This window comes from Anoplolepis gracilipes, chromosome 2 (genome assembly GCF_047496725.1).
Source record: "Anoplolepis gracilipes chromosome 2, ASM4749672v1, whole genome shotgun sequence".
NCBI classification, from domain to species: domain Eukaryota; kingdom Metazoa; phylum Arthropoda; class Insecta; order Hymenoptera; family Formicidae; genus Anoplolepis; species Anoplolepis gracilipes.
In genome coordinates, this window is record NC_132971.1 from 7,297,127 (window position 1) to 7,311,885 (window position 14,759).

Consider the following 14,759-nt stretch of genomic DNA (forward strand, 5'->3'; position numbering starts at 1 on the left):
ACAGTCTTTCTTACTCTTTATTTAAAATATCATCAATAATGAAGCTAGCGATAATTTTTTCACGTGTCCTCGGATAAAATTGTATTGACTATTATTATCACTTGATATCTCCTTCTGTTCGAATCGGTTTCCTCTTGAGGCCGTCATTGAGGAAACAGAGTCCCTGGACATTTTCCTCGCAGAGATCAGCGAGCCAAGGCCCCCGGTGGTGGGCACCGGCTCGGTCGTCGTCGAAAAAGGGGCCTAATCAAAGTGAGCGGCCTATAAGAGCGAGCCACGGACAGATATCTCATTCAGTAGAGTCAGCGGATAAGCCAAGGCGAGATTGGACGACCACGCGCGATATTTACTCGCAGGTATCGACCAGCTGATCGGTTAAGTCTCTCTCGTACTCGCACGAATTTTATTCCAATTGCTGGCGAGGAGGCCGTTCACCATTTGGAGCATATCGTACATGACTATATCGCCGTTTGCGAGAGCAATCAGCATCAGGCAGAAATACGTCCAAGTTACGGAAATAGACGATTTTTGCGATAACGTTATTGCTTAGTGCGGAAAAAAGGGAATCGAGAGGCGAAACGAATTGCTATTCATCATCGAGAATTCGCGAGCCAACTACAACGATATGTAAGCCGGTTGTCAGTATGTAAATTTGATTATCGTGGGAGTGCTCGTGCGCGTTAAATCTGTAAAAAGGAGCTTTGAATAAAAGCCGATTCTACGTTCGTAGGTGGATTATAGTGATAATACACGTAGCTCAGTTTAAAAAAAAGATTCATATGTGCGTGAGAAAATCGTGAAAAGCGAAAAATATCTTTATGTAACTGTTTATTTACAACACGCTCTTAAATCGTGAGATACTGCACACATATATTATATGTTAATCTACCAGTATGTAAATTAGATTATTATTGATATTGCCGAAGGATACGCATACATCGAACATTTTTTATAACGTTATCGCGTCCAAAGTCTATTTACTCGGACTATGCATTAAATAGCATATTGATATAATGACAGTAATTGACGTCAAAAGTGACGTCGCCTTCGACTTAGACAATTATTCAAAAGATTGTGTTACCACTGGATACACACAAAGACCGTTGGCCCGTGACTGAAAGCAAGAGAACACGGACACGCTCAGTTTTCTCCATCTTAAATAATTTTAATCAGACTTTATAGACATAAATAATTATAATCGCCACTTACGTAACTCCTTTGCTTCGTTCGTGTTTTCGTAAACTTTGTTTGTTACGACATACGAGACGACGAGGATCGTTTCGTGTTTCGGACAGATGCCTCCCAAAGTAGCGAGAGATTGACAGGCGAGACGAGTCGAAGTTTCTACGAAAGAGTGCTGGCGTGAAATACGATTCGCAGACGTGAGTTCAACGTTCTCCCCAGAGAGATGAATGAGTTGATCTACGGGTAAAGTTGCAACGCCACGTGACTCCCATTCTCGACTAAGTGACTGGAACTAGATCGAAGTTGGTGAGTGTCTTTTTCTACTATATTTTCTACTCGTTCAGACATTTTTCACGTAGTATCGCCTTCAATTTAATAATAAGTTTGCTTTGTACATGTAGCACTAAAAAAGAAGTTGTCATAATGCGTAGGATAAATGCTAAAATAAAAATTATTGTTTCCCTGGTTTTTTATTTCTTCTTTTAATGTAACAAAAATTACATAGTGTGTCTCAGGATTTAACAGACAAACTGCGGGAGCATATTCTACAAGTGGAAATAAATAAAAATGTTATAAAGTTTGGAACTGCTTTATTACATATGACGTTGATATGAAGTTTAGAAATGCTTTATTACAAAGTTATAAACAAATATTGAAATGATATGAAGTTTGGCTAGAAATGCTTTATTACAAAGTTGTAAACAAATATTGAAACGGAACAACTACGGAAATAGGAAACAACGAATTTCCCATCTCGTGTGTATATACATTCATGGAAATCTAGCAGCTATTTTTTTTCGAACTAACTATTGTCTCACAAAAAAAAGTATGGAAGTATCCTCCTCTGATTTTAATGCGCTTTGAATATGTTGTAGTCTAGGTCACAATAGAAGACACGTATTTTTTATACGTGCCTATATGGCCATTAAGGGGGTGAAACACCCTCTTGAGAAAAATCGGTTTTTATATTTCTGAGCAAATAGTCGAAACGATAATATAAAAAAAAGTTTCCAACAAAAGTTTTATGATTTTTAATGTACTTTAAAACTGCACAATCAGACTTTTCGAAAATGTCATATTTTTCGAAATCCCCCCTCCCCCTTTCATTTTTTCAATTATTAAAATTAGAGGAGAACACTTCCATATCTTTCCTTATCAGAGTTGAATATCTCATATTCACGTACAAGTCGAATAATATACTGAATTATTTAATGTATGTATAATCATATAATGATAGTAAATATAATATAAATATGTTGTACAAATAACATTTTATTTTCATTTTCACTTTGTAAAATATGCTCTCGCAGTGTTTGTTAAATCCTGAGATACTCTGTTTATACATAAATAATGTTATTAGTGAAAACTCTCTTTCTATGCACAATTAAAAATATATAAGCATAAAGAAAAAAAAGTATATAATTAATTCAGATTTTTGTGAAATATTTTTATATAAAAAAACTGTTATAACATTTTTTCTTATTAATCTATAACAAAAATTCAATTAGGACATGTAAGAAGAATAATAAGCCTTTAAACTTAACCTATTATTTTTATCTCAAACTGTCTGCAAAGTAATTTTTTTAACTTATCTGTAAAGTTATTTTTCTAGGCATGAGACACTTTGAAAAAGGCATAGATACTTTAAATCTTGAATGATTTTAACATTAATATATTTAGAAGTGAATGAAAATTATTAAAACAAGTTATATTTAATATATATATACATATATATATATAGCATTTATTTATATATTATTTATTTTGAAAATAAAAGAAAACACATTTGGTTTTAATCGTTACTTTAATAATTAAAAATACAAAACAATTTAAATTATATCTTTAAAAACATAAAATTTAAAAATAAAAATTTGAAAAATGAATTGAACATAAAAGTACCTTATTATCGTTTGATGTCAACAATTATATAGATATTTTTTAAATCTTTAACAATGAACTGACTGGAACAACTTGATGAATCAATTTCTATTTTAAATTTTTTTGTATTATTTTATTGTATTACATCACACGGAGCACATTGAAACGTATCAAAGTGTCTCATAGTGCCATAAGTAATAAAAAACATATTTTCAGATGAAAATAAGATATAGGTTAGTTCAAATATGTGCCAAATTAGTAAAAGATAAATTTTTTCTTATATTTAATGTAATTCTTGTTTGATATTAATCGGATTACTAAAAATAATATTTCAAACACTCTTAAAATAACTTATCTCAGAGTACGCAAAACTTATCTTCACCTGTCACAATTCGATGATTGCTGACGTACGAAAAATACTTATATGCTTTGTACATTATAACGCCATTTAGCCATGAATAAATAAACTTTTTAGATATTTCTCAAACAAAGATATTACGACTGTATCAATGTTCCCGCTGTATCAATGTACCTCACTTCCCCCTATATATATTATACGAAATCAATCTAATCAAATAAATCTAAAAAATAACATATCGTCTCTCTCTATTTTAAATCATCTTCCGTATATCGTCTAAATTCCGATGTCAAATTTGGAAAACAACATTGGATGCAAATAAATAACAATGTTTTATATTGATGCGTTTATACTAACTTTAATTGTTAATTATATCAATATTGATAATATATATTATATATCTATAATAATTGTAAACGACGATGTTAAAAATATATTTTTTAAATTAATTTTCTGTTTTAGTAAAACAAAAGTTTAAACAAAAATAACAATATAATTAAGAACTCTAAACAGTAAATAAAAATAATGATTGACTCAGAATTGGCAATATAGAGTATAAAATACTGAAGTTCTTAATGATTAAGAATGATTGTATATTTCAAAAAGTTTGTTAATGGTATGTATATTAAGTGAAGACGAACGTTTCGGTCGAATTTTTTCAACCATCTTTAGCGCAAATAACAAAAGTAATACATAAACAAAGAACAGTTACAAATATCAGTCGGAGTATAAAAATAAATGAGATAAATTACAAACTTTAGTAATAGTGTGTCTCCAGAGCAACGCGACTCTTTTTTTGTGATGCCATACCTGCCTGGTCTGTCCGAACAATTTAAAAATATCAGTAGCGATTTAAACAAAAAATTAAATTAGCCTCTTACAGTCTTAATAAACTCAAAAAAATATATCAAAGTTCACAAAGATCCTATTTCAAAATTTAGCAAGATCAACGTTATTTATAAAATCAATTGCGCTGACTGTAACGCATCATATGACAGACAGGCATAAAACTTAGCACTAGAGTTTTAGAACACCGTCTTCATAGAGAAAGAAATTCCATGAACAAACCGGTTATAACCGACCACCGTGTTAACCATAATCATAATTTTAAATGAAACGAAGTAGAGATACTTGATAATAAACCTTACTTAAATAAAAGGCTCATATCGGAGGCTATATTCATAAAAAGACAGCAGAACGGCCTTAACATACAAACGGACTCAGATTGCTTTTCAGATATCTTTTTCGTATAATGACATTATAAATAAACTGTGAGTATTACCTATTGTTCTATGTAATCTCTACAACGACACGAGAATGTTTTCTTGCTTATTAATTTTTTAACCGTCTCTAAGCAAGGTTGATTAGTGCTCTCTTATTCCGGACGTTTTCACAACATCGCCTATAAAAACAATTATTCACGAATATAAATTGCAGATTTATGCTTGTTTCGACATTATAAAAAAACTTGCGTCATTTAGATTTCTGTTTAGTTGATCTGTTTTTATTAACAAAATTTAGATGATGGGTCATGCTGGCACTCCTACTGATGGAATAACCAGATAGGGGCGCATATCCTCAATGAAAATCTACTATAGTGTCGGAATAGATTTGTCTGGAGTACAGGCACTTTACAATCTTTTATATTTATAACAACGTATATACATTAACTATGTCATCGATATTATTTCGATATGATTGTTTTTTTAATATCTTGTAAAATTTGCGGTAATTTGTCCAATTTATTCTTATATTCCGACTGATATTTTTAACTGTTCTTTGTTTATTTATTACTTTTGTTATTTTCGATATAATTGTTTTTTTTTTTAATATCTTGTATAATTTGCGGTAATTTGTTCCATTTATTTTTATATTCCGATTGATATTTTTAATTGCTCTTTATTTATTTATTACTTTTGTTATTTGCGCTGAAGATGGTTGAAAAAATTCGACCGAAACGTTCGCCTTCACTTAATATACATACCATTAACGAACTTTTTAAAATATTCAATCATTCTTATTAAGAACTTCAGTATTTTATGCTCTATATTGTCAATTCTGAGTCAACCATTATTTTTATTTAATCAAATTTAGTTATTAATCAAAGCTGTAATTTTTTTAATGGAACGTTACGGTTACTTTTATATTTTTTATTTGTTTACTTTAAATTATAATATTTTATTTCTTCATCTCTAAATTGAAAAATTATCTTATATGCGCCAGCAGATGTGTAATCATTGTATAATTATATTTACTTATTTATATTGTATAACATATGGAAATTACTTGGTTTTTTCTAGAAGATCCTTATACATTTCAAGAGCGAGTGTCTTCGATTACATAATGCGGAATCACAACAACTGCAGTAGCATTGTAGTATAAAACTTGATTGACTACTTGTTAATCATTAATGTGCGATAGAGACGTCTCATTTTGCACAACCCGAGATACTACGGATTATCGAAAACATTTGAGAATTTCATAGCACCTACTACAATTCAATTAGATGAAAATGGCTCTCGATTCAAGGTACATACCGGCTAATCTAAAGCAAATTGTATTATACTTGTAGAAATAAAAAAAATCAGAAAATGTGTTCTTCTTGTCAAGACTGTCGCACTTAACCCAGGAAGAGCATCTGATGCTGGTCTACAATACATCAAGTGCCACACAAGTAACGTATAATACATCGGACACTGACAATGAGAATAATAACAATAATAACAATATCAAAAACGAAAAAAGTATTTTGCATAAAGAAGAACCGACTGTACAATCTTCGCCGAATGCGAAAGGAGTGCTTGCACAGGTAAGAGAGATACTAAATTAAATACTTTATGTTATATACATATTGATAGAGGAACGTGGGGTAGAACGGCACCGCGGGGTACAATGGTGCAGAGTCGATATCTTTTTATAGAGATGCTACCATGAAATATGTTGCAATTATTGCTATTAAGTGTCTCTTTCTGCGTGCTGTTCAGTGGTCGCAATATTTTTAGTTGAAAGTTGTTATAAATTATTTAATGCACTTGCTGTGCTCTCCGCGACTGAGTTGTAATTCTTCGATATATTTACATAAGGTAAACAATGATAAAATTCTATTTTTTATTACCGTAAATACATTTATGTTTTAAAATGATCTTTTCTTATTAATTTCATACTGTGTCTATGTAAATATTGATTAATTATAATTTTTTATATGATCAAAGGTAAATAAATACGTTTTAAGGCTTAATGAAATATTAGCCCACGAAATGTTGTACTTTTTATTTTTATACTAGAGAAAGAAAGAGAGTATACATAGATGCTATCTTTCAAAATTAATACTAAAAATTATTACATTGAAGGATATTTTTCCATATTTTAAAGAGAAAAATATTTATTATAACAAGAGAATTGTTTTTATTTATTAATTTATAGTTATCATTTAAAAATACAAATCTATAATCTTATGTTCTATATATAATATTATAATATACAACTTTTAAGGAATTTTACACATCAATGTTAATGAAATAAACAAGTTTTGGAGATAGTCCATTATATCCCGCATGAAAAGCACATCACGAAAATCTAGGCTTTTACTAAATCAATAATCTCGTTTATTTAAACTATTATTTTATAATAAACTTGTGTTTTTTCTTATAGTGTATATTCCAAAGAATATTTTTAGTAAAAAAAAGATCGATTTATTTTTTTTTAATATGTTGAAAACTTGCTCAATGCTTACGTTGGCCGTTCTACCCCACGTTCCCCTATAATATAATATAAAATTTAAGTAATTATTATAAGATTTTTTTATATTATAGATAAATGGAATTGTTTCTTCACTCTTTTCTTTTAACATAATCATAGGCATTTTCTCTTTACAATCTCTTTCTCTGTTATCTTTTTTTGATACCGTTGAAACGTGTCCGTGCAGCAGATTGCAGGAAAATCGAGAATTTGTCGAGACACTTCAGAACATATTCCGCGAGAACTTATCGCGTGCGTAACAGATTTATTTCTTCTTTTGCTCGCAATCACTCAGCATGTGAATTGCTAACTTTCATGCAAAAGGGAACTTGTAACGCGGTAGTCGCGTGTTCAACGATGCGAGAGCGACGAAGATATTCTGGATTAATGCCAAAAACATTTTTCTGTTTAAAAATAGATAGAAAGCTGCCAAACACAGCGCCTAACATTCTTCATCGCGCTTTCTTCTTTTTGTTTCGCTGCGGAAATGTGTAATGCAGCATACGGTAGCGTAAATATATCTAAAGTAAAAGATAAACGTTATTTTTGAAAGGTTGTAGGAAGCACGCATAAAGCTTATTAATATTTCCTTTAGATATTACATCCTTAATAAGCTAGTTCAATAAAAGCTCAAAGATATGTTTATCATAAAGTATATTTACGTATCTGCAACGTGTAATTTGTATTACGTCATAATGAATAGCGTTAAAGTGCTCATACACTTGTGTACACTTATCTCTCCCTCGATGCGATGTGTTATTTATCGTTTTCTCGCAGGATACATCTATATGCACCTTGAGATTTCTCTTGTAAACGTGCTCTCTTTGCGTCGCACGGGCACATAAATAATCCTGCAGCTTCCGCTAGTATCTGCGAGAAACTGCACAGGGACGGGAAAAATTCTGTACAATATAATAGCTGTTCAAGTTTCATAGAAAGAACGCAGCGAAGCGATAGTAAATCTTGGCTACTTGTCAACTACATGTTTCTTATCCGCTTTTTCCAATGCGGTCAAGCCTGTGTGCTTTTGTACACAATTACTAATACGTATCTATTTGTGAAAGCTGCTGTAAAATTCTTCTCGCAATTTCTTTGTGATTAAAGCACCTGTATTTTGTGATCGTCAATTTTTCGGGTATGCTGTCGATTCAAACCTCCGTATATTAATCAACATAATATAAGGGAATCCAAAATTACCTACAGAACATGAATTACAGATTTTGAAAATCTCTTTTTTAACTACAAGGATTGAAAAATCCTTCTCCACAATTAAAGTACTTATTAAAACAACACGCGGAGGCTAATAATTTCATATAAAAGTGATAAAAAATTAAAAGATGACAGTTACATCGTAACAATATTTATTTAATATAAAAAGTTCTACGGTATATTCGTGCAAGAGATATAGCGTCCGCGTTTGGAATAACATAACAGAATATTAGTAAACTTTTGGAAATGACTTTAGAAGCTTAGTAAAAAATTACTCTCGTACATCTGTAAGTGTGCGAGACTGAAACACAAACTCACGTCAGACGTGATTTCTGAAAGTTCACAAATATTCCTTCATGCAAAAACCTATCTTATTTTGTGTGTAAATTGCAAAACTTTTATATTAAGCAAATATATTGTCATGTTAGATTAAATTTTGATCGATAATATAGAACAGCTTTTGAATCCCCTTAAAGCAATTTAATTATTCAATAATTAAATTATCGATCTCGAAGTGCGTCACGATAATACGTATTTTTGTTATTTCGTTACTAAGTTACTGAATGAAATATTTTGGAACAATTCCGCTACAACAATTCTATTACAGCATGCACAAGTGGTGAAATAATTAACGGTTAAATTATTTGCAGTGTTTAGTAACAGGTGCAGTATTATTGTTGGCGACGGGTGGTGGTATGCCTATTGGCTACAGCGCTGTATTGTTGCCACAATTGTCAGAGAGTAACAGTACCCTCTATGTGGATCGCGAGGTTGGTTCCTGGATAGGTAAGAACGTCAGTTTGATAGTTTTGCGTTATAAAAAAATTTTAGTTATAAAAGATTTTCAAGATATCTTGTTATACAAATTATTCTTATGAACTCTCTCTCTCTTTTCTCCTTCGTTTTTCAAAATAAATAAAACGATTCGAATCGCAAAATAAATTGGTAACAAATAGAAGAATTGTGGTATACATAAAATTGAGAGGCGAAAGATCTCAAGAGTTCAAGAACCAGCATACAGGTTCAAGGTTGCACCAGCGACCCTCGCGCAAATGAAACGACCGCCGCCGATCGTTGCAAACACTGCATGCTGTAACTGACCTACATACTGTCTGATTGGATAATCTTTATCAATGAGTGTCAAGGCCAAGTTCGTGCGTGAAGGGTAGCGTTTGAAAGCCTTTTGATATCGCGCGAGGCCGCAATTAAATCGATGTGTCATGTAAAAATGCAAGTCTCTTCGTAAATGCCAATCAGATCGGTCGTACGATCTACTGAGGCAAACAACCACCCTCCTTTTAAAATAATTTTTCTTATATGCATTTTTATTTATTTATCTTTTATGCGTAACGCGCAAAAAAGTACATTTATTATTTGTTAAACGAACAGCGCACACAACGGAACTACAATGTCAGCACGCGATAATTATAATTTTTTTTTCTTTTTCTTTACTTAATGACCTAACCACGCCACATATAATATTTTAGTACGTCGTAAAATTCGTGACACTCAGCACATTACCTAACTTAAGGTATTTTATAGTTTGCAGATGGCAAACGTAGATTTGTTAAAGGTCGTGCATTTATTCACAGAGTCATGCGAATCTACGTAGAAATTTCGATATGAGCTTTATTAGATTGATTTTACCGTAAAAATAATATCATAAAGTATCTGCCTTCAACAAAAGAAGTCCTACATAATAAATTTCGGTTAAAACTTAGACCTCCATCAAAGATAGCACAGAAACAAGAGTAGTGGTGTTATAATATTATTTGAGGTGGGTTTAGATATTCAATTATTTAAGAAAATGAAGACCAAACTGTGACCCGAAATTCTTTTCTTTTTTACCCTTCTGTCCAGGAAATCTCTCGTAAAGCGGTCGAGTGTGGGCTTAAAGAAGCTAGCCTTAGAATATGTGGGTCACGCACGAGTTGAAAGTTTATTGGAATATATCGTAAGGTTAAAACATGGTCCATGGACCGTTCGTAGGTGGTTCTCGCATGGTTGATTTCGCTATTACGGTCTGGAAATTATCATGTAATATGCCATGTATCACGAGTGACTAATGTCGCTGACAGCCGTATGCGTCCGTTGTGATCGATGATCCGTTTATCTAAGTAGTATCATTATTCGCGATCATTGATTGCGACATCTCAATACATTCGTTGCGTCCTACATCTTAAAATATTAAGTCGCATATATCTCTCAGTCCTAATATTCCGTAACGAATATTTCTTACGAATCAATTGGGAGCTTTACAGTAGAAATGGGTTAAATTTATAATTTATAAGAGTGATTTTTCGTCCATCTATAGTGATATCTATAGTAATTATATTATAATAGATATGATAAACAAATTTGAAAAATATATTTTACTATAAATAATAAAAAAATAGTACAAATTGTAGATCCTAAATTAACTCTTTTTTTTCTACATTTTTCAACGCCAATTATGAATGTCAAAAACCTACTTCCCACGCATTGAACTTGGATATTTGTAAAATCGTATTTTTATGGAACTCTGTGTGTGACGAATCCTTTTAATTTCATTGAAGCAATATAAAAAGACAAGCTCGATGTGAACTGTGATTGCATTCCTATGGACGCAAAGAGAATGTCGATAAGCTGGGACGAGAAAAAGTGGAATCGAAATTTGCATTAATCAGACGGCCAGTTTGCAATAATGTTTTCTTAATATATTAAATACCGATAATAAGGAATCAATAACTAGAATCAACCATTAATGTGTTATTTAATAATCGCGTTACTTAAAAAGTTTTATTTTCTCGTGGACAAATTAAAATGGATATTACTTTGAAAGTTTTCCGCAATACTCTTTTAATTATAAAATGTAAATTCTTACGACGCGCAGATTCAACTCTTTTCATTTCTAAAGAACATAGCTTCACTGATAATCGTTTGTTCATTTAATACACTTGTAATCTTATCTGTACGAAAGTCGGCGAGTTATAGAGCAAAAGAAGCTTGACAGCTTTTCATGCTAAGTTGATAGAAAATTTGTAGAGGAGATTCTTTTCTGTGCAAACACATGCCATACATCAAGTACGCGATAACATGCGATTATGATCGTGTCATTGAAAGTTAAACTTTTAACATTTATAATATAACAGAACATCCTACGCTCAGTCCAATAATAACATATAGGTAAACACGTAAATAGATCGTTAATTGCTTTGTTATTTTCTGAAATATATATAACAATGCCTTAATGAAGCTTGTAAAAAATGTTTTTTTACGGTCGAACTGTTAACGTGTGTAACTATATACGCATCGCTCGATGCGTTCATTAAATGCATAAATTTGCATCTACAGGATGCTTTCATTTCCATTCATTTTTCACGTGATTCATAATGATGTGAAAAGTTAGCTTCTTGATAAAAATATAGGAATTTTCCTGGGAAAGGAAAGATGTTAAAAATACTCGGATCTGTTTTCTCATAAAACGTGGATCGATATAATTATTAAAGCAATGAATTTTATTTGTTGTACAGCCTCGGTTCACAGTCTGGCTACTCCTGTAGGCTCGTTGTTATCAGGACCATTACTGGATGCGATCGGTCGACGAGGTAGTCTACAATTGTCAGCAGTTCCTCTGTGCATAGGCTGGCTGATCATCGGTTTCGCGAGAAATGTGATAGCTATTTTAATAGGAAGGGTCGTTTGCGGTCTGTCTGTGGGATTGATGGCGGTGCCAGCACAGGTATAGTACGGTTATTTTGATGATAATGTATAGCATCAAAATGGATTTTATCGAAATAAATTTTACGATAATCACAGCTGAACATTATAGCAAAAAAAATTATATTTAAGTGAGTTGATTCAGTTTTTGTATTATAATATCGTTCACCATGTCAATCACGTAACATCGGATGATTTCATCGATATTTAACGCGATGTTATGCAGTTATACTTTTTCTGATCTTTTAGTTTTTTCTTGGTCTGACCATGAAGAGACTTTTACTACTTAGTCCGTCGCTGTAAATATTGTTAATATTGTTAATGATTTTATCGATATTTTATATTTATTTTATTATATAGTTTGTTAAAAAAATAAGTTTAAAATAGTATTATTTGAAAAATAATTAAGTCATATTTTGCTTTGTAAATTTGCCAGGTTCTGGTAGGAGAAATGGCGTATCCCGGCTTACGTGGTTTTCTGCTAGTTGGCTCGTTCGCCTCGTACTGCTTTGGTATCCTGCTGGTTTACGCTTTGGGTGCCTGTTTTAATTGGGACATTGTGGCTTTTTGTGGCATCGTGCCTTCTATTTTGGCTTTTATCGCTCTCTGTTTGGTGCCCGAAAGTCCGGCCTGGCTCGTTAGACGGAAGAAAAATGAAGAAGCCAAGAAGGCCCTTTTATGGCTCAGAGGCGGTGATATAGAGCAGGTAGGAACTCGTAAACTTGCGTATTTTAAACACATAAAGAAGCAAATTTACTAAATTAACATATCACGACGATGTGATTAAAGCGAAATTATTTCAATTAGATGATTGCGGAAATAGCTGTCTTAAATGCGAGGATGAGCACCGACCGGACTGAGAAGCCTGAAAATGTCTCACTGAAGAAAAGGATCTCCTCGGCGATGTCCATCATACGCGATCCTGGCGTGCTGAAACCATTGATCATCATCAACGTATTCAATATTCTTCAATTGAGCAGCGGAACGTACATCATCGTCTTTTATGCCGTCGATATGATCAAGGACATCGGTGAGGAAAAGTGTCAATTTCATTTTCCGGCGAAACTTTAATTTCCGTCCGAGCAAATCTTTAAAGTAGATGTAGCCAAACGAACAATTTTGATCGCGTCTCTTTCTCTCGTAGGCGACGGCAATGTCGATAATTATTTGGCGGCCGTGGTGACGGCGGTCATCAGATTCATCTTCTCCATTGTCTCTTGCATTGTTCTACTTAAAATGGGCAGGCGATCTTTAGGTATCGTTTCGGCACTCGGCACGGCCTTGGCCTCGTTGACTCTCGCGGGATACATGATCGCCCGGAAGGAGGGATCTTCTGTAGACGTGAATATCTCAATTTGTTCTCCGATTCACATATGTATACAATGCATATCGATAAAACTTAACGAACGATTTTAGGCCTATGTGTTAGCCATATGTTTATTATTTTACGTCGGTGCGAACACCATGGGTCTGTTGACGCTTCCTGGACTGATGGTCGGCGAACTGATGCCTCTAAGGGCTCGAGGTATCGGTGGCGGATGCATCTTCTTCGTCTTCAATCTACTTTTGTTCTTCGTTACCAAGTGTTTCCCATGGGTATATATAAAAAAAATATATTGCATAATAATATTTATAGAAATTAATTGTAAAGTACCGCGTGTGCGAGATAAAAATCTTAAAAGATATACTTTTGTTTTTTTTCTATTAAATATACACACGCGTGCATGTGAAATATCCTACGTATATTTTCTGTTTTCTTTTTTTAAAAAAATTAAATATTTTTAAGCTAAACGCTGCGGTTGGCATAACAGGAGTTTTCGCTATCTTCGGCGTCTCTGCTCTTTTGGAAGCGATTTTTATTTACCTCGCTCTACCAGAAACGAAGGATTGCACGCTTCAAGAGATCGAAGATTACTTCCAAGTAAGGAAATTTACGTAATTAAATAAGGTTATTAATCAGACAGTATACTTAACGTAATTGTGTTTTCATAGCAAAGTAATATCCTATGGATAACTAGAACACGAACGAGAAAGAATACATCTGTGTCTGTGAACGATGCTTCCGCCTGAGCGTTTAATTTCTTTACTTGATATGTAAATAAAAACAAAGTTAGATTAATTTATACATGACTGCGATATTATTAGAAAATAGTTATATATACTTTTATATTGTTAGTATTATAAGATATCCTCTCTGTGAATATTATCGCGCAAATCTAAAATTATGCGAATGATTTTGTAAGTAAAAACGAGTAATAATTACATAATATATATGTATATTGTTTACCTACAGAGAAAAAAAATTATATTCAAATTTTACGACTGAGATTTGTGAATAAAACTGAATAATTCTGATAAAAACTAATTGATTTTATTACAATCATCTAATAAATTAACTGTGAGCAACTTGAGACAATTTAAGGCAACAAAAAACCGGCTAAAACAATATATCAATATTCAAATTCTCAAATTATGTGCATATACTTTCATTTATTTTATTTTTATAGAATGGCAGAATTTACCGATACAATCTATCTACCGATATCACCTATATTATCGATATGTAATATTGAATACATTGGCTTATACTGGAATAGAATTTTATTATCTTTTCCAAACACTATCTCTTTTCTATTACTATGTTGTATATGTTTTATAGATTTTTTGTAAAATCAGCTTTTTTTATAAATGC

General features: G+C 32.3%; 1 protein-coding gene across 2 annotated transcripts; it reads left to right on the forward strand.

Moving 5' to 3' along the window:
- Positions 1 to 165: 165 nt before the first annotated feature.
- On the forward strand, positions 166 to 14,296 carry LOC140663111 (facilitated trehalose transporter Tret1-2 homolog). Of its 2 annotated transcripts, none has more exons than XM_072887018.1 (11): positions 166 to 1,491; positions 5,722 to 5,950; positions 6,032 to 6,230; positions 9,019 to 9,154; positions 11,881 to 12,089; positions 12,504 to 12,773; positions 12,875 to 13,097; positions 13,212 to 13,408; positions 13,484 to 13,663; positions 13,854 to 13,988; positions 14,060 to 14,296. In XM_072887018.1, exons 2-11 carry the CDS (start codon positions 5,928 to 5,930, stop codon positions 14,135 to 14,137), a joined length of 1,650 nt encoding a protein of 549 aa, XP_072743119.1. In that variant the 5' UTR covers positions 166 to 1,491; positions 5,722 to 5,927; the 3' UTR covers positions 14,138 to 14,296. The 2 variants fall into 2 exon arrangements, with proteins under 2 accessions (XP_072743119.1, XP_072743120.1); XM_072887019.1 differs by having other exon boundaries at positions 5,725 to 5,950.
- The last annotated feature ends 463 nt before the right edge of the window (positions 14,297 to 14,759 follow it).

Excerpts from the sequence above, each read along its gene's own strand:
- LOC140663111 (XM_072887018.1), top strand. The coding sequence starts at position 5,928 with ATGAAAATGGCTCTCGATTCAAG. Across the intron at positions 6,231-9,018 it reads CGAAAGGAGTGCTTGCACAG|TGTTTAGTAACAGGTGCAGT; the intron begins GTAAGAGAGATA and ends AATTATTTGCAG. Across the intron at positions 12,090-12,503 it reads TGATGGCGGTGCCAGCACAG|GTTCTGGTAGGAGAAATGGC; the intron begins GTATAGTACGGT and ends TAAATTTGCCAG.